The sequence below is a fragment of the Hemicordylus capensis genome, chromosome 1, assembly GCF_027244095.1.
Source record: "Hemicordylus capensis ecotype Gifberg chromosome 1, rHemCap1.1.pri, whole genome shotgun sequence".
NCBI lineage: Eukaryota > Metazoa > Chordata > Lepidosauria > Squamata > Cordylidae > Hemicordylus > Hemicordylus capensis.
Window position 1 is genome coordinate 373,398,414 of NC_069657.1, and position 19,127 is coordinate 373,417,540.

Genomic DNA, 19,127 nt, shown 5'->3' on the forward strand with positions numbered 1-19,127 from the left:
TTTGCACAATATAAGTGGAAAATCAGACATTACCAAGACCTGGCAATGGCTTAAGAATGGCAACTTGAAAAAAGAAACAGAGGGTTTAATACTGGCTATACAAGAACAGGCACTAAGAACAAATGCAATAAGAGCAAAAGTCAAAAAATCAACAACAAACAGCAAGTGCCGCCTTTGTAAAGAAGCAGATAAAACAGTGGACCACCTAATCAACTGTTGTAAAAAGATTGCACAAACTGACTACAAACAAAGGCATGACATGGTAGCAGGGATGATACACTGGAACATCTGCAAAAAATACAAGCTACCTATAGCCAAAAATTGGTGGGACCATAAAATTGAAAAAGTTGTAGAAAATGAAGATGTAAAAATATTATGGGACTTCTGTCTACAAACAGACAAACATCTGCCACACAATACACCAGATATAACTGTAGTTGAGAAGAAAGAAAAACAAGTGAAAATAATCGACATAGCAATACCAGGGGATAGCAGAATAGAAGAAAAAGAAATAGAAACAATCACCAAATACAAAGATCTACAAATTGAAATTGAAAGGCTGTGGCAGAAAAAGACCAAAGTAATCCCAGTGGTAATTGGCGCCCTGGGTGCAGTTCCAAAAGACCTTGAAGAGCACCTCAACACCATAGGGGCCACAGAAATCACCATCAGCCAATTACAAAAAGCAACTTTACTGGGAACAGCCTAGATTCTGCGACGATATCTATAACGGCAGCAACAACATTGACAATAAAATTCTGGCATCCCAGGTCCTTGGGAAGGACTCGATGTCTGGATAAAACAAACCAGTCAATAACACCTGTCTGACTGTAAATACACCTGTAAATAAATAATAATAATATGGGCACATGGAATGCTGAGTGATCACATAAGCCTACTGGAAAGCAGGCTAAAAATCAATGGAACATTTTCTTTGACTACAACCTACTAATTATATGTCGCACAAATAGGATTATTATATGCATGGCTGCATATCAGCAGAGGGATATTAATGTGCAACCAAGTACATGTGTTGATATGCAGGGAGTGCACAGTTGTTGGTTCAGGAATGGGCATGCATACATGGGAGAAAGAATGATTAGAATCCTAGCAGGTTTCTCTTTTGTACCAGATTCCATCATTTCCGAGGCTACTTGTGTTTACATCATTTAGCAAACATAGTGATAGAGAGACATACCTTTCAGTCTGCTGAAAAGCTCTTTCTTGTTTTGCAACAGCAGACTTATACAGCTACTACCTATGCGGAAACTGCTATTCTTTCAAAAATACGATGATCAGTTCATATCACAACAATACAATGTATTAATTGGCCAGAAGGCATATGAAAAGTCATCTACACCAATTTAATTATGCTGGAATCATCTAAGACCAGCACCCATCTTTTTAATATGCAGGAATGCTAAGTAACTGCCATTGTATTTACCTTTACTAGGTGAACATCCTGTCTGCTGAGCTGATTCTGGGACAGGTATTCCCTGTTTACTATCCATGGGTGCCTTAGGACTTGGGCTGCTGTTAAGCGCTGATGAGGATCTACATGAAGCATCTTGGAGACAACATCCTGTTAAAGAGGAATTGCAGAGAGAAAGAAAATGTATGATTTTGTTATTTTTCTGAGGATAACTTCCAATTTTTCAAGATGGAATACTGAAATAAAACACTAAGAAATCATCATCTAAGAATTGGTTCTGCAGTTCTTTTTGATCATGTTAATGAAGTTCTGCTGCAGGAGGAAGGAAAAAAGAAAAGCCGTCCCGCACAAAACCCCAAACTCAAAAACTCAACCAGGATAGTATCCTGGAAATGTATATATGAAAGTAAGTGCTGGATTTCAGAGAGGTGTTTAGAACAAGAGGTTAGTAAATTGACTTGGGCTGCAACTGGGCATGATGCATGCAAAAGAGCTGTCCTAGCCGGTTAGCACTTTATTTTTCTACTAAAGCTGCTGACCTGGGACCATTCTGGACCAGCCATTTTCACTGAGTGAATTAGGATGACGTGCAAGAGAGGCTCTTGTCAACTGCTGACCACTGCCAGCACTTAACATATTGGATGTCCTGAACATATGTAGAGGCCATCCAAAAGATTCATAGCCTGACTCTCCAGATTAGGCAGCAATCCATAGGATAAGTACTTGTTTTAAGTCATTTCAGCCAAGATAGCGATCACTTGCCAATGGGAGGCTATTTTATAAGAGCCAGCGTGGTGTAGTGGTTAGAGTCCTGGACTAGGACCGGGGAGACCCGAGTTCAAACCCCCATTCAGCCATGAGACTAGCTGGGTGACTCTGGGCCAGTCACTTCTCTCTCAGCCTAACCTACTTCACAGGGTTGTCGTGAAAGAGAAACTCAAGTATGTAGTACACCGCTCTGGGCTCCTTGGAGGAACAGCAGGATATAAATGTAATAATAATAATCATCATAATAATTTTCAATGGTGTTCCTGTGGTGAGTATAGCTCCGGTCCTCTCTATATGCCACCAATGTGTGCTGCTCCATTCCTCTCTGTATACCAGCAATGCAAAAACAGCACCCCCTTTCCAGAGGCTAGGGACAAAAAATCTTGATGCCCTGCTTGAAGGTATGCAGAGGCACCTGGCTGGTCACTGTTGGAAACAGAATGCTGGGTGAGGCAGAACTTGGTCTGATTCAGCAAGTCAGCTTTTATGTTTTTAGGACTTGGCAGAATGGGGTGGGAAGAGAGGGCAAAGTCACATAATCCTGGTCCCCGCCAGGTGAAATTCTTATTCTGGCTCTTATTACTAGGCCAAAGGTAGCTAGGACTGCACTGAACTAGGTAGGTTTAATGTGACCAAAAAGCCCAGGAGTTGCTAGAGATGAGGTAAAGATGGATAGTTCCCACTACCAGGCCCAATATATGCATTACACAAGCAATATGGCTATTGCCCTCCTGTGGTTGCTCTCATGCTCTTCTTCTGACAATACTGGAAGCTTCCAGCCATATATAACCCCTGATAACTGGGCAAAGAGGCACCTTTTACCGTGGTGATTCTCTTTATTTAGCAGGGGGAGAGTAACTGGCCCTATCCACCCCCAGCATACTACTTCCAGTGACTGTTGCTGGTGTCTGTCTTATGTTTCTTTTTAGAATGTGAGCCCTTGGGGGACAGGGAGCCATCTTATTTGTTTGTTATCTCTCTTTGTAAACCGCCCTGAGCCATTTTTGGAAGGGCGGTATAGAAATCGAATTAATAATAATAATAATAATAATAATTAATAATAATAATAATAATAATAATAATAATAATATTTGCCCAGATTTCATGGTTGGGTACTAGGGATGTGCGAAACAATTTGGGTACAAAATGATTTGTACCCGATTCTGGCTGATTCGGGTGATTTGTAGACAAAACAAATCACCCCTGTCCTCAATTGCCCAGATTTGGGTACAAAACAAATAGCCCCAGATTTGGACCTGAAAAATTTGGAGATTTGGACCTCCATTTTGTGGCCAAAGTGGGTTGGGGTGGTAGTGCTCAATGGGGTGAAGCTACCACCCAAATGTCAAATAAATTGGGCAAAGGGGTGATTTTTAAATGATTTTTGAAGTTGGCATGTCTTTGGGGCAGATTTGGGGCAGAAAAGGGATTTCAGGGGCAGAAGAGTGGGTCAGGTGGCAGTGCCCCAATGAGTGCCTGCTACCACCCAGATTTCAAATAAATGGGTGAAAGGGGTGATTTTAAAAGAATTTCTGAGGTTTACTTTAAGCTTTCCCCCATAGGGAATAATGGAGAATTTCAGCAGCCTCGTAACTCCACTTGGGGGGCACCAGGGTGGCCCAGAGCTAGGGGTGGTGTAGTGCACATAGGGTGACAACTATCTCCAAACCCACAAGCCCACGGGGCACTGGGTTTTGTTGTTTCTGAGGTGTTCTTCTGAGGGTAGATTCTCTCATAGATTCAATGTTTGTCATTGAATCCACTCTCATTTTGAATCCACATTGAATCCACTCTCATACAAGGAAGGTAGCTTCCTTGCGCCCATTAGGCACTACCACCCACCACAACCTGCTCTGGACCACCCTGGTGCCCCCCACGTGGAGCAATAAGACTGCTGAAATCCTCATTATTCTCTATAGGAAAAAGCTTAAAGACACGCCAACTTCAAAAATTCTTTAAAAATCACCCCTTTGCCCAATTTCTTTGAAATCTGGGTATTAGCTTCCACCCATTGGGCACTACCACCCACTGCACTCTTTTGCCCCAGGACCCCTTTTTTTGCCCCAAATTGATTCAGATTCAGAAAATACGGGTACAAATCAAATCTGGGGTGATTTGTGGGGACAGATTTGGACCCAAAACAAATCGGGTACAAATTGAAAAAAATAATTATTATTCATGCACATCCCTATTATGCACCATAGTTGTGACATCCAAAAGATCAGGCAGGTACTGGTGTGTTGCATGTAACTATGGAATCTGCCTGAATGACAGAAGTGGAAATTTTTAACTTTATTGGAGCAATGTGGAAGCAACTGCAGGAGAGCTGCAATTATGTCACTCAAATACCATCTAACTTGGGCCTCAGGGTGACACAATTTACAGAGTTGGGGAGGACAGAATAAGAATATGATGTATCTGCTTACCTTAGCCGCATCAGATATTGAATCCCAGTTTCCTCCTGTAAGTGCATATTTTCCACTGCCAATTCTAGCCAGAATCTCCTCTGGAGTATCATCTGGTCCATTTGCAAAAGGTGTGAATCTGTTAAGTAATGCGTAGCATTTTAAACAAAGGTTTGTACAATGCATAGTTACCAGAGCATTATATTTTTGGTTTGTGTAGGCTCAAGTATGTATCCGTTTCCCATTGAGGGTGCACGGCCATCAGAATTACAAGACACAGGCCCAGAGAATGGGTGACCTGCATTCAGAGCAAGGATGCCCTGATGCAGTGAGAGAGCAGCCTAACAGAATGTCTCACTCTCTGTACCAGTGCAGCAAGGAAGCCGCATTTTTGACACACTCCCCTTTATTTTATTTATTTATTTATACATACATTTATATTCTGCTTTTCCTCCAATGAGCCCAGAGCAATGTACATAGTTAAGTTTCTCCTCACAAAAACCCTGTGAAGTAGATTAGGCTGAGAGAGAAGTGACTGGCCCAGAGTCACCCGGTAAGTATCATGGCTGAATGGGGATTTGAACTCAGGTCTCCCTGGTCCTAGTCCAGCAGTGCACCACACTGACTCTCATGCCCAGGAAGCTCTCCTTGACACAGAAAAATATGTCCCCACAGGCTGTGCTCCATCAGGGACATATTTTTATGTGGTACCAAAGGCTTATTCAGGAAGGGGAGGTTGTAAAAAATTGCAACTTTCCTGCTGCCCTGGTGCAGTAACTTGAGAAGTTCTGTTAGGCTGCTCTCTTGATGTACCGGTGCATCCTTGATCGATATGTCTCCTCTATTAGAGAGGAGAGCTGATCTTGTGGTAGCAAGCATGACTTGTCCCCTTAGCTAAGCAGGGTCCGCCCTGGTTACATATGAAAGGGAGACTAGAAGTGTGAGCTCTGTAAGACATTCCCCTCAGGGGATGGAGCCGCTCTGGGAAGAGCAGAAGGTTTCAGGTTCCCTCCCTGGCTTCTCCAAGATAGGGCCGAGAGAGATTCCTGCCTGCAACATTGGAGAAGTCGCTGCCAGTCTGTGTAAACAATACTGAGCTAGATGGACCAATGGTCTGACTCAGTATATGGCAGCTTCCTATGTTCCTCTGTCAGACTACTTGGAAATAGGTCTATGTATTACCATTTCCACATTATTATACATCTTACTTTATTATTACATATGGCTATTTTATTTCCTATGTTATGGTAAATTAAAAAGAAAATATTAAACATGGCCTTTCCTTTTAATAATGAGAGGTAGCTTTTGCTTATTTGAGGTGTAAGGTATTTTTCACAGGCAGCGTATTGAAAGTCTGGAAATAAGCAAATGTATTAAAACTTTTGATGACTGATTAATTGGTTAAAAAGCAGAAACCAAGTAAAATACTTAATCTGCAATAGTCCTAAAAGTAGCAGTGTTTCCAAACATGGCCCTGCATAATTACTTGCCTTAAGTCTTCAAGATATGGTGACATCTGAATTGAAATAAAAATAAGTAAAATGCCTTAAATCATTTGTAAATTGGGAACCCAAAGCTAAAAAAATGCTAGATACTTTGAAATATTCTCTTTTATAATTTGTTTCCATGCATAATAATTAATGTTTTTCACTTTTGACTGCCAAGGTCTGCCAGCAGACTAGAGATGCTAAGAAATCCCCTGCACTTACCCTGCTAACATGGTATACAACAGAATCCCTAAGCTCCAGATATCGCAGGCTGCATCATAGCCTTGTCGTTTCAGGACCTACAGATAAGTAAAATGGAACAACAAAGACATTATTATATTCTACAAAATTTGGAACTGCTGAATTAAAAGTTGATTTCTATTTGTTTGAATTTGCCAAAAAGATTGGATAGCAAAACATTCAGTAACGAATGGAAGACCCATCAGATATGACAGGCAGAATGATGGGGAACAGTTTCAAAGCTTGGGTTCCCAGATGCAGTTAGACTACAACTTCCATCATCCCCATTGTGGCTGAGGATGATGGGATTTGTATTTCAAAAACATCTGGGGACCAAGATTTGGAACCCCTGACACTGGGTATGGCTCCCACTAGATGGCAAGCATGCCAGTTCTTCCATTCAGACAGCCTTTAACCATCCACGATACTTCATGCTGCAGTCATTACATTTCTATCTAACACAACAAAATTAATGGGCTCCAAATAGAAAGATTTATGTAAACAAAACCCATAATTCCACCTCTGTCAACCTCATCTTGTACCATATGCTTGGCTGCTTTTCAAACATCCTATTTAATTGGATAAGCATATCAGTGGCAATGGAAGGCAATGGATCTTGTGCTGAGATAAACGTTTCAGTTGAACTGCAAAAAAGCCTTAGAGAAGATAAGCTTTAAAAGCAACTTGCCTGTGGCAAGTTGCTGTGGCAGCCCTTGCAAAGGGGGTGCTTTGAGAAGAGGAGAGAATAGAGCTGCTTAACCTTTCCTCTGACAGCTAATTTTGTCCTGAAACTTCTCCCCAGCTGCTTTTCTGCCCACTTGGTTCAAGACCCATGTCGACTAAGCTCTTACAGAATGCCTCATGCCAACTCAACTGGGAATAAACCCAGAAGTCTGGGGGAGTAGCAGCTCATCTACTTATTTTCCCAGCAGCCTCTGAAGAAAACACCAGAGATTGGCATGAGCTCACTGGGGCTTAGGCTTCTTGCCACCCCATGCTTTCTCCACCAGTGGGTTGAAGTCTGGGGAGATAGCAGATCGTCTACGTATTCTCCCACCAGTTTCTGTTAAAGATGCTGGAGATTGCTGAGAGTACAACAGGGAGTGGGCTTCTTGCCACCCCACATTTTCTCCACCATTGAGTTGAGGCTGGGGAAAGTAGTAGCTTGTCTGCAGATTCCAGCAGCCTCTGCTAAAGAGATTGGCTGACATACTGTGCAAGAGTACATCAGCACAGTAATGTTGCATTTGTGTGGCACAAGAGTAAACCCACTGTAAATAATGGACTTACTCTTGTGTAACACAAACTGCACAAACTTGCACAAATTGTGTAAATAGCAATAGCACTTACATTTATATACCGCTCTATAGCCAGAGCTCTCTAAGCGGTTTACAATGATTTAGCATATTGCCCCCAACATTCTGGGTACTCATTTTACCGACCTCGGAAGGATGGAAGGCTGAGTCAACCTTGAGCCCCTGGTCAGGATCGAACTTGTAACCTTCTGGTTACAGGGCGGCAGTTTTACCACTGCGCCACCAGGCGTTACTAGGCTGATATACTCTATAAATGCGGCGTTACTAGGCTGATATACTATACTACTAGGCTGATATACTAGGCTGATATACTAGTAACGCCACCAGGCGTTACTAGGCTGATATACTCTATAAATGCGGCGTTACTAGGCTGATATACTCTTGTGTAGTACGTCAGCCACTACAGATCATGGCATGCACTATATGCTGCATGCCAAATAATATCCTGAACAGTTCCATATCACATGACCTCAGACAACTTTCAAAGCATTACAGACGGAAGGAAGAAGCAAAAGCTACTCCACCTGCGGAAGTAGAGGTCAGGATGTGAACAAGAAGTAAGAAGATGGACAGTGAGGGCATTGTGGTGGTGACCTGCAAAGTCCTTGTTTTCTTTCCTGAAAGCATCATAGACTACATTTACAATAAGTGTAGTAAATGGTTCCTCTGTTGGAAGAGGAAGTAAGAGGACTGATGGAGTGAGTTTCCACACTTTGCCTCATTAGAGAGGATGAGGAGAATATGGGACAGTGACACTGCAGCAAGGAGTACAGCCAGTGGCGCACCTAGGTAGTTTGGGTGCCTGGACCGCCCCTGCTACAAGGCCCCTCCGCCGCAAGCCCACTCCACAGTGAGGCCAAACCGCCAATCTTGCCAGTAATTCTAGCTGCCATGTGCGTGGCTGAGGGTTGGGGGTGAGTCGAGCAGGCATCCCCCCCCCCGTGGTGGTGGGCAGAGTGGGAGTGGCCGCTGGGCCTAGCCGTTCTAGCCAGCAGCCCTTGAGACTGCAAGGCACTCCAGTGTGCCTGCGCAGTTTGAATTGAGGCTCTATTCAAACTGCGCAGGCATGCTAGAGCGCCTCACAGTTCTCAAGGTCTGCTGAGCTGAATGGCCAGGCCCAGCAGCCGCTCCCGCTCTGCCTGCCGCCGCCGGTGGGGAGAATGCGTGCTCGACTCACCCCCGCACATGACAGATAGAATTACTGGCAGTATCGGCGATGCGGCCTCGTGGCTGGGAGTCATGGTGGTGGGGGCTAGTGGCAGCAGTCACCCTGGGCCTTTTAAGCCCCGCCTCCGACCTTGGAGGCCACAGACCCGGAGGAGACGGTAAAGGAAGAAGGTGAGGGAAGAGGAAGCGGAAATGAAACTACATGGAAGAGTGACTGTCAAGAGCAGGAGAATACAAAGGCATTCTGTACCACTGTAAGAAATAACTTTCAATATCTTTCTAAAAGTGGCTCTGGGCCAGGGGCAGAACCACCATTGGGCCAACGGGTTCAAAGAACCCGGGCCGGTGGCCAATCAGGGGCCGCAAGAGCGGCCCCAACACGCCCCCCACGTCTGACGTCAGACGCGGGGGTGGTAGTTTAGCTCCCGAGCAGGGGCCGCATGGCCCCTTTGGGAGCTAAACAAAGGCTGGCGCTGCGTTCACAGCGCCAGCCTAACTAGCTCCTGAAGGGGCTGTGGGGCCCCTTCAGGAGCTAAGACTGGCGCTACATTCGCAACGCTGCGAACGCAGCGCCAGCTTTCATCTAACTGCCGAAGGGGCCGCGTGGCCCCTTCAGCAGTTAGGCTGCTTCTGAACTCCCGAACAGAGCGAGGCTCCATTCGGGAGCCAGACCACGCCCCCCGCGTCTGACGTCAGACACAGGGGCGTGGCTATCCCCCATGTCTGACATCAGATGCAGGGGGTGGGGCTATCGGGGCACCTGCCGTGGGCGCACACAGGCCGCCGGCGGGCTGGCTACGCCCCTGCTCTGGGCATCTTGATGGGGGACAGTTACAGCAGGCTATGGGCAAATTGTTCACTCAGAGCTTCTTGTGGTTCTACAACTCTAATCTGCCCTGCTTGATGACACTCTCTCAGATTCCACTTTGTGCCTTGTGAGTTTCTGCTTGGAACCCAAACATGATAGAATTATGACATAAATAAAAAATAAATAAATACCTCAGGTGCTACAAAATTGGCTGTATAACATGGTGTCATTAGCAGACCATTCTCAGCTCTCAATTGTTTGGCAAATCCAAAATCACAGATTCTGATGGAGTCTGGGTTTCCTGACTCATCCATATAAAGAATATTACTAGGCTTAAGATCTCGGTGAACAACCTGAAAATAAAGTTAAGCTATTATAATAGAAAATGAAATTGTTGTTAGGTGTCAAACTTGTTTTGTATTGATGAGTGGCAACTTTTAAGATTCAGCAGCTCACTCCCTGGGAATGCTGTGAAGCTTGATTTAAAGCATCACAGCTGGTAAATGTGCCATGCTGGTAAATGTGGATAATTACCAAACATTGAACATAAGAACAGCTCTGCTGGATCAGGCCCAAGGCCCATCTAGTCCAGCATCCTGTTTCACACAGTGGCCCACCAGATGCCTCTGGGGAGCCTACAGGCAAGAGGTGAGGCATGCCCTACAGGCATGCCCTCTATACTGCTGTTGCTCCCCTGCAACTGGTATTCAGAGGCAATGTGCCTCTGAGGCTGGAGGTGGCCTATAACCCTCAGACTAGTAGCCATTGATAGACCTGTCCTCCATGAATGTGTCTAAACCCCTCTTAAAACTATCCAGGTAGTTGGCTGTCACCACATCTTATGGTAGAGAAAATCCCATAAGTTAATTATGCTTTATGTGAAAAAGTACTTCCTTTTGTTGGTCCTAAATTTCTTGGCAATCAGTTTCAAGGGATGACCCCTGGTTCTAGTGTTATGTGAGAGGGAGAAAAATTTCTTTCTAACAAATTTCTTCACATCATGCACTGATGGAAATTCTGCATTGTAGTCATTAACCAAAGTTATTTGATTATTCTTGACATTTGTCGGTGGACTTCTAAAATGGGTGTTAAGTGAAGTGTTTCCAGTAAATAGCAATATCTACCAATTCTCTGATATTTACTTCAGCATCGTAATATATATAAATAATGCTGATTGCTCAGCATTATAGTGAGGAAGGGGAAGCAAGCAACAGTCAGAAAAAGGTCCTCTTTATATGTTACCTGCCCTGAAACAAAACTGAAAGAAGTATTTTCAAAGATGTAAAACAGGTTTTAGCATAGGTTTTCTTATGAATGCTTTCCTTAGATTTTCAGATTATGCAGGTTTTGCTTAAATATTGAAATGCTGGTTAAACAACTTGCTGTTAAATAAACTGCAAAAGTTGGCAGTAAAATGTTCAATATTATAATAAGGACAGGGGCGTAGCTAGGGGAAAGGGCTCCCATGTTCTCCCCTCTCTCTGGTGGCCCCTTGGAGTGAGGGAGATAATAAAGAAAATAGGGAGGGGTCGAGCTGGGTGGCGCTCAGGAGCTGGGGGGCCCAGGTTCTTTGAACCCATCCGCTCAATTATAGCTGCACCCCTGTAAGGAACATATTAAGAATGATTGAAGTTCCATTCAATATTCTAGACATCTGTTTTTCAATTGTAAATTAATGACCTTCAAGTTTATAAGAATTTTGGTATTAGTTTTGGGCAACACCCCTCACTATTCAACATTTCTATGAAATGAAATCAAAATAACCTTTTTAGAAACTGATTGGATATAGAGAAAATAATACTTACTCCCTGGGAATGCAAGTAGTCTACTGTCTTGGTGATGGTACAGAGGACAGCACTAGCCTCTCGTTCTGAAAAACACTTTTGTCGAAGTATTCGGTCTAAGAGTTCTCCTCCTCGCATCAGCTCCATCACAAGATATACGTATTTCCCATCATCATAGACCTATATATGTAGAGAAGCCATCAGCTGCTCAGTTAATAAGGCTCCATTACATGAGAAGGTAAAGGTCTCTCTGGTATTATTTTAGTGTGCCACCACAAGATGGGAGCTAATGTTGATGAAGAAGAAATAGTGGTGGAGCTTCCACTTGTACTTGAAAATTTGGTAGTGGTATATGGGGAGATTTCCCCTAAGCCAAACCTCCCACTGATAGTATAGTGGGTTGTATATTTAGAGAGGAAGGCAGTGCCTATCTCCTGACCCAGCATTTCTGGAGTTTCTATCTAACTGAAGATTGGGTATTTAAACAGTTGAGTTGCCTGGTCCTTCATAGGCAGCTGGCCAATCTGGAGGTGTGGCTGAGATAAATTTTTCCAGTGCAACTTTAAGAGAGACAGACATGCCTGACAATTAAATAAGAATTGGGGGTTCTTGCCTACTAGTGAGATCTGCAATGGTTCTCCCTCATTTGGGGTTATCTGTGGATCTTAGTGGGAGGCAGAATTGCCCCAGTAGCAGGGGTCACCTCAATGACATATGATTCGTTCTGTTTATGCTTTCTGCACATTGGCGAAGTCGCTTATCTATTTGTGGTCTCTTTAGAAACCTTCTGCTTTAAAGTCTGCAGGATATTGACAGAACACACTGATGAAATGCCTTTACTAAAAGCAGCTAGACATCGTTACAACCCATTGCTGATAGTTTAATTTTAAAGATGTGGCTATTGTAATTTTTAATATATTGCATAAAACACATAATGTTTAATCAAAACTCTGTATCCTTGTTATTGTTAACTGTCTAGACTGAAGATAAGGATCCCAGCATGAACAAAAACGGGGCACATAATATTCTTCTTAAACAAAGCATGTTTCCAAGAATGGGAATACTCTCAATACAGGGGACAGCGTAAATCCCAAATATTCACATTAATACTAATATTTGACAAATTGCTTTAGGCAGGTTGAGAAATGCTGGGTATAGAAAGTGGTGTAAAATAAGTCCCAGTTGCCTTTTGTGAATCCTGTACCTTTGGGTTTTGTTGCAATTATTACTTGCTGGCCAATTACAGAATGAGGTCATGGCACATGACATAGGAACATAGGAAACTGCCATATACTGAGTCAGACCATTGGTCTATCTAGCTCAGTATTGTCTTCACAGACTGGCAGCGGCTTCTCCAAGGTTGCAGGCAGGAATCTCTCTCAGCCCTATCTTGGAGAAGCCAGGGAGGGAACTTGAAACCTTCTGCTCTTCCCAGAGCGGCTTCATCGCTTGAGGAGAATAGCTTGCAGACCTTGCTGGGGCAGGAGGGTGGGCTGTGGGGGAGGCAGGCGCTTCCCTGCCTTTCCTGGCAGACGAACAGCTGCCGTCCTCCCCTTCACCGCATCAAGTGCCTACACAAGCAGTGGTGTGGCGAAGGGAAACATTGGGAGTGGGAGGTCTTGCTCCTTCCCACATCCCAGGGTGCCCTGGGGCAAGAGCAGCGACCCTCCTTCCCCCTGGCTTGCTGCTGGAAATGGTGATGGACTGGGGGGAACTGTTTAACCCGGCGGCAATCGCCAGCCAAGGTTAAGCGAACTACAGATTCCCTAAATGCTGGGTTTGAAAGTGGGGCTTGGCGCAGGTTCAGCGCCAGGAGCAACCTCGCTCACGGCACTTCACACATGCAGCCTAGCTTGGGTTAGGCTGCCTGTGTGAATACCCTTAATATGTATCACAAGTTAACAACTGCTGGAATGGGTGCCACAGGTAAAAACAAATTCTTGCTGAATCAGAGCAACTCATTACTAAGAGTAGCCATCAGACTCCTGTGGCTTGCCTCACCTCCTTCTCTTCGATTGCCTCCTCTTGCTACCTGGCCATCTGCTGGTCTTGACTACATACCTGCCTCCAGCTCCTCAGGTCTTCGTTTGTTGCTTTGGACCTTGATTTTGGCTGACCTGGACTCCATATTCTCTCTAGCCCTTCCAACTGACTTGCTTGCAGGCCTGATCCTGCAGGGTCCTGATAACGAGGTGGGAACTATAGTGGCTGAAGCAAACCCTCAGTGGCCCCAGTGCTGGGAAGCCAACTCCAACCAGAATGTGCAGCTCCCCCTCACTGATTTTTAGAAGAGGTTGCAAATCTTGTTCCTTTAGCCTTTGGTCTTGCCAGCTAATCCTTTTTAAGACTTTTTAGAGGGATGCTGGGTTTTTTGTTCTGTTCTTGATTCTTTATTGTGCTTTAACATATTTTAATTGGGGTTTTTTTGGTAACCTGTCTTGAGCCTTGGAAGGAAAGCATAGAAATATTTTAAATCAATATCTGTCAGTCATGAGACCAATCCCAAACTATGCAGATGTTCTCATGCAAATGAGGAGTTCCCTGAGGGTTCCTGTAATTTTTGGACACCCTCCAAAATTAACAGCAACATCATGCAATTGCTAAAAGATCAAAAAGGATCCAATCTGTACCATATCACATGAATATGGTCCCTGGCGAGTAGGTAGGGAGAGAAGGTCCCTGAATGGTTTCCAGATTGGATTCATTTGCAAAGATTTCTGACATGTCCCTTGGAAGGTGTGGCTATCCTAGGGCAGCATCTTTAGGTGTGAATGGTATCTTCTCCAGAACGGGGACACTTTTGTGGGTAGAAGCTCCCACATGTACGTGAAAGCTCCTTTCTGTTTAAGGAGCTTTGCACCAGGCCTCTTTCATTTTCATTTCATTTATTTTATATTTTATTTAAATATAATTTCAATACAATCTGAGTCATATTTTCCTGCAAATATATGAAGGCGGCAAATGATGCACAAGAAGTAGCTAAAGTTGGTTTTACACCACTTTCAAAAGCCAGCATCTCTCATTTTCCTAAAAATTAATATGTTAATAAGGAAATATGCACTGCTGGTGACAAGAGACTACTTACATCTTTGAGAGTTATGATGTTTGGGTGCTGCCCATATCTCAGAAGAATCTCAATTTCTTCAGAGGGGTCTCTTTTGCTCTTATCAATTATCTGGGGGGGGGGGAAAACATAGCAGTAAGTGATGGGTTCAGGGGATCCAAGTGGAAGTGCAGTTAACACCCACCAATCTTATTTGTGTATTCATTAAAAACAATATTCACAGGCGTGTGAATTCACAGCTGTACAAGCTGTACAGGGCAGCTGCAGAGGGTAAGATGCAGCAATGAAGTGGTTGATGGAAAGGGCTTAGTGGCAGTAACCTAGGGGGGGAAAAGTGTGAATTACCCACGCATTTATTCCAAACTATCATCAATAAAGAGATGCCAACTGAATAGAGAGAGCATACAGAAAGTGTTGGGAGATGAAGTTCCAGTGCATCAACCTTTTGCACCAACTATCCTAATGACCACTAGGGGCATTGGGAATAGAGGTAGTTAGTGAGGATCTCCTTACCTGTCTCTGCTTGCCTCTACTCTATGACCCCTGCCCTGACTCCTCAGGTACTTCCTGTAGTGAGTCAGTCCTCTTCTTTTCCTCCTAGAGAGAAGATGGAAACATCTCTCTCTCCCTACCTACTCATTATGTAGCTGATAGATAGGATAGGTCTTTCCTATCTCAAATGTACATCATCAATGAATCAATTTAGTTTAGACTCTACAGCGATCTCCATGTGTGTTACTTAAATAGCTGCAACAACTAAACTCTGCACTCTGTAACTGGAGTGGTAGCTTCCTTGGTGCTTTGCTAAATAATCACAAACCCCAACAGAAAGAGATGCAACTTTAACTGTCACTGCTCAAACTAACAACATGCACTGGAACATAATGGTTGACATCTAGGCTAATGCCACACATAGGGAATAAAGTTTCACATGGAGGAGAGGTGGTCTTGTGGTTGTCCCCTTTGCTAAGCAGGGTCCATCCTGGTTTGCATTTGAATGGGAGACTACATGTGTGAGCACCGTAAGATATTCCCTTTAAGGGATGGGCCGTTCTGGTAAGACCATCTGCATAAGTGTTTTCTCTATTTTTTTTTCATCTGTGTGTGGAATGAGTTTTGTTCTGAGCGGCAGTATCAAGGCAGTGCGCGCGAATGCGTGCATGTGCATTCAGAATGTGCCCTGAGTGGGATCTAAAATTAACTAAGCAAACATCAAAAACCATGTGATCATGCGCACACATGATCTGTATGCTTGTATGCAAAAGGTTCCAAGTTCCCTCCCTTGGAAGGCTGAGAGAGACTATATCTAGTCTCCAAGATAGGCTGAGAGAGATTCCTGCCTGCAACCTTGGAGAAGCCGCTGCCAGTCTGTGTAGACAGTACTAAGCTAGATGGACCAATGGTCTGATTCAGCATAAGGCAGCTTCCTATGTAACAGGAGAAGGGCAATTTTGAATTCATTTTTGTCCCCTATAATGCACTTCACAACAGGAATTCAGGGCATTCAGTGACCTGTTACCATCCCAAATGTATGTTTTACAAATAGTGTACTAGATATAACCTAACATAACACATGAGGAATAATGTTTTGCATGTGTAATGGAAGGTGGGTGGGTTTTGCCAATCTCACTTTCCTTCTTCAGCCCTCTGTGCCTCTTGAAAATATGTCCCTGAGGGTCCTGCAAGCCTCAGGGACAATTTTTCAGGAGGCACAGAGGAATGAAGAGGCAACGTGGAATTGGCAAAAATTGGCAAGGTGGAATTGGCAAAAATCGTCCCTCTCCTGATACACGTCCAAACATTATTCTCCATGTATAATGGAGAATTATTTTTGGAAGGGTGGTATATAAATTGCCAAATGACGGTATAGAAATCACCATTTTTGGAAGGGCGGTATATAAATCAATCAATCAATCAATCAATCATCAATCAATCAAATTGTGTTAGTCTAGATATTCACCAGTATTTGTAAAACATACATTTGGGATGGTAATGGGTCATTAAATGCCCCAATGACATCCTCTACTGTGTCTGCAGAGAAATGCTTAGAGGAGCAAAAATGAAATTATTCATAAATTCTAGGAATATTTCCATATTCAAGTCACTCCCCAAGAGAGAGAATAGCTCAACTACACAAAGGATAAATAGAACTTTCTGGGGAGAGTGTTAAGAGTCATAGAATGCAGGAGTTTTAGACTGACATTTTCATCTTTAAGATTAATTTAAGAAACTACTAAAGAAGGACACTGGAGGACTTTGCTGCTGGGAAACACAGAGCAAATTGTAGCCACATATCCTAAAAATAAATCCTCTTTGTGTCTCACTTCTGTTTTAATTTGGTTTTCCCCCTGATGTCAAATTTTCAAGGCTGCAGGAAAATTACTATTGGATTGCTAACATTATTTTAAAAGGACATGTTATAATTCTACTATAAAGAGGCCTCAAAGAAGAGGTATTATAACTGTAATTGTTTCTAAGGGATCATTTTCTGCACAGGTTTTATTGGCTTCAGTGATTCATTCACCCCATGGTTGAATCTTTCATAAAATTAAAATAATGGTTATTTAAAAGGAAAGAGAAAGAAACAGACTTAATCAGTGGTACTTTTTTTAAAAAAAGGCATGGCCATGAGCACAACATGTACCATGATCTCTGCAGGCAATATACGCTCAGTCACTTACACTATTTATTGACTCTGTATTCACAATATTAGCCTTCAGATATACTGCTATCAGATACTACTACTCTGATGGGTTTGGTATACACACATACTCAATCTACACATAAAGCATCCATCAATTAGGCTGGATTAACTACAGTAATATGCCAAACTGGGGCATCATATGGTTTAATATAGGCTGTGAGTATCTCTGTGAGAAGATCCTGCATAATTGGTTTCCTACATTGAGAGTCTTTAAAATTCCCCAGAGCTAATGCTTAATGTCGGAACCCTCTTAAGTTGGAAGTTCTGGCTTCAAATCTTAGATGTGCCTGCATATGAGGGGAAGGGAGACTGATTGTGATTATTCAGTGGTGAAAAACACTTGGCACATGCTCAAAAGCACTCTCATTAATATAAATATTTCAGGGGTGAACCCAACAGCTGACAGCAGGTTACGTCATTGAGCCTTACTGGCAGATCAGATGGTGAATTTTCCCTTAACACATGGCAAGGAAACTATGACTATGTTCTTAGTTACTGGGAAATGAAAAATAGTGATATGTACAGCATGAAGAGCAAAAGAAATACATTCTCTGTATGATAGTATATTTTAGTTGTGGAATTAACAACATGGGAGAGAATGCCAGCCTCTCTGTGGATCAATTCACACATTAAAACTGACCATTATTTTTATTTTTTTCAGTACACACAAGCGATCTAATTGCATAAGCAATGTAATGTGGAAGTCAGGGCTCACAATATCAGAGCATCTATAGGATTCCAGCCCACCATTATATTATCCAGAGAAGTACATCACTTGCATGAGCTAAAAGAAATAAGTGAAATAACATATTAACTTAAGTTAATAACTTAAGACAGAAAAAAATAACAAAAGACTCAGTCTTGTGTGTCACGTGACTGTGACTGTATGCTGTTATATATGCAGACAGAGGACACAGCATAACTTATGCATCAGAGTGGTGGCTGAGAGGTCACATAATATGACTTGGTATAGGACACTCTTGTCTTTAAATCCAGCACTGCTCCCTAGCGGCAGGAAAGCGTACTTTTGAAGACAAATACATCTTTAGGCATGTGCTTCTCTCTCCCACTGAAATCAATGGACAGTAAAAGTATTTAACTTTGGCCATATCATGCCAATGGAAAAGGCTGTGATCCAATGATGAAGAAACCATATATGGAATTGCAACTAGCAGAGTCAGACCACGGGCAGCCCATGTCTGGCTGTTGAGGCAGCCCCACCCACCCCGCCCCCTATGTCAGATGGGGGGGGATAGCCACGCCCCCATGCCTGACATCAGACACAGGGGCATGGTCTGCCTCCTGAATGGGGCCGTTTGGCTCCGTTCGGGAGCAAGATCGGGGCCATCGCTGTGTTTGCAGCATGGCCAGAAGCGGCTCTCCCTGCCTTTAAGGCAGGGAAGAGCTGCTCCTGGCCACGCTGCGAATGCAGCGCCGGGCATTTAACTCCCAAACGGGGCCACACAGCCCCCCTGCGTCTGACATCAGACACGGGGGGTATCAGGTCCGCAAGGCACAGCCCCTGAGGGGCGGCGGCCTGTGTTCTTTGAACCCGGTCACCCAATAGTGGCTACACCCCTGGGAACTGCAAGTTCTCATCTTTATTTTGTGTTTAGATAACAGATCATGTCAGAAGCAGTAAGAGACAACCCAGAGACAACCCAGAAAACCAGGCTGGCCCTATGCTTCTATCTGCTGTGCAAATAAACATGGGGGACCAGCACATCTGATGCTAACAATTATAGCTAGCTGTACATTCCTCTGTAGAAGCCACACATGCTGGTAACCTTTTAGGATATGCAGTGTTTCCTGCGATAAACTGCAGCTGCCACATGATACAGCAATCTGGAATAATGACTTTGCACAAGCAATGGCGTGACTGCTGCAGTTCATTCTACCATATGAACTAACTTGGGTAAACAAGTCCTAAGGTTTTTGTAAATACTGAGCTG

At 43.6% G+C, this 19,127-nt stretch overlaps 1 protein-coding gene and 2 long non-coding RNA genes across 16 annotated transcripts in view; 2 read left to right on the forward strand and 1 right to left on the reverse strand.

Moving 5' to 3' along the window:
- LOC128344986 (uncharacterized) overlaps positions 1-6,475 on the forward strand; it is a 30,560-nt gene extending 24,085 nt beyond the window's left edge. For all 10 annotated transcript variants that reach the window (XR_008316175.1, XR_008316172.1, XR_008316171.1 and 7 more), the window contains 2 exons: positions 1,454-1,838; positions 6,271-6,475. This is a non-coding gene — a long non-coding RNA (uncharacterized LOC128344986). The remainder of the gene's footprint in view (positions 1-1,453; positions 1,839-6,270) is intronic.
- Positions 1-19,127, reverse strand: part of RPS6KA2 (ribosomal protein S6 kinase A2) — a 308,882-nt gene that overhangs the window by 4,982 nt on the left and 284,773 nt on the right. For 4 of the 5 annotated variants that reach the window (XM_053296119.1, XM_053296139.1, XM_053296152.1 and 1 more), the window contains 6 exons: positions 14,493-14,582; positions 11,429-11,587; positions 9,815-9,976; positions 6,315-6,391; positions 4,627-4,744; positions 1,445-1,582 (listed from right to left, as the gene is read on the reverse strand). In XM_053296119.1, coding sequence (XP_053152094.1) covers positions 1,445-1,582; positions 4,627-4,744; positions 6,315-6,391; positions 9,815-9,976; positions 11,429-11,587; positions 14,493-14,582 — 744 coding nt within the window. The remainder of the gene's footprint in view (positions 1-1,444; positions 1,583-4,626; positions 4,745-6,314; positions 6,392-9,814; positions 9,977-11,428; positions 11,588-14,492; positions 14,583-19,127) is intronic. The other variant, XM_053296146.1, reaches the window with a different exon arrangement.
- Positions 9,378-12,355, forward strand: LOC128345006 (uncharacterized). The gene is made up of 2 exons (XR_008316178.1): positions 9,378-9,750; positions 12,188-12,355. It is a non-coding gene; the product is annotated as an uncharacterized LOC128345006 (long non-coding RNA).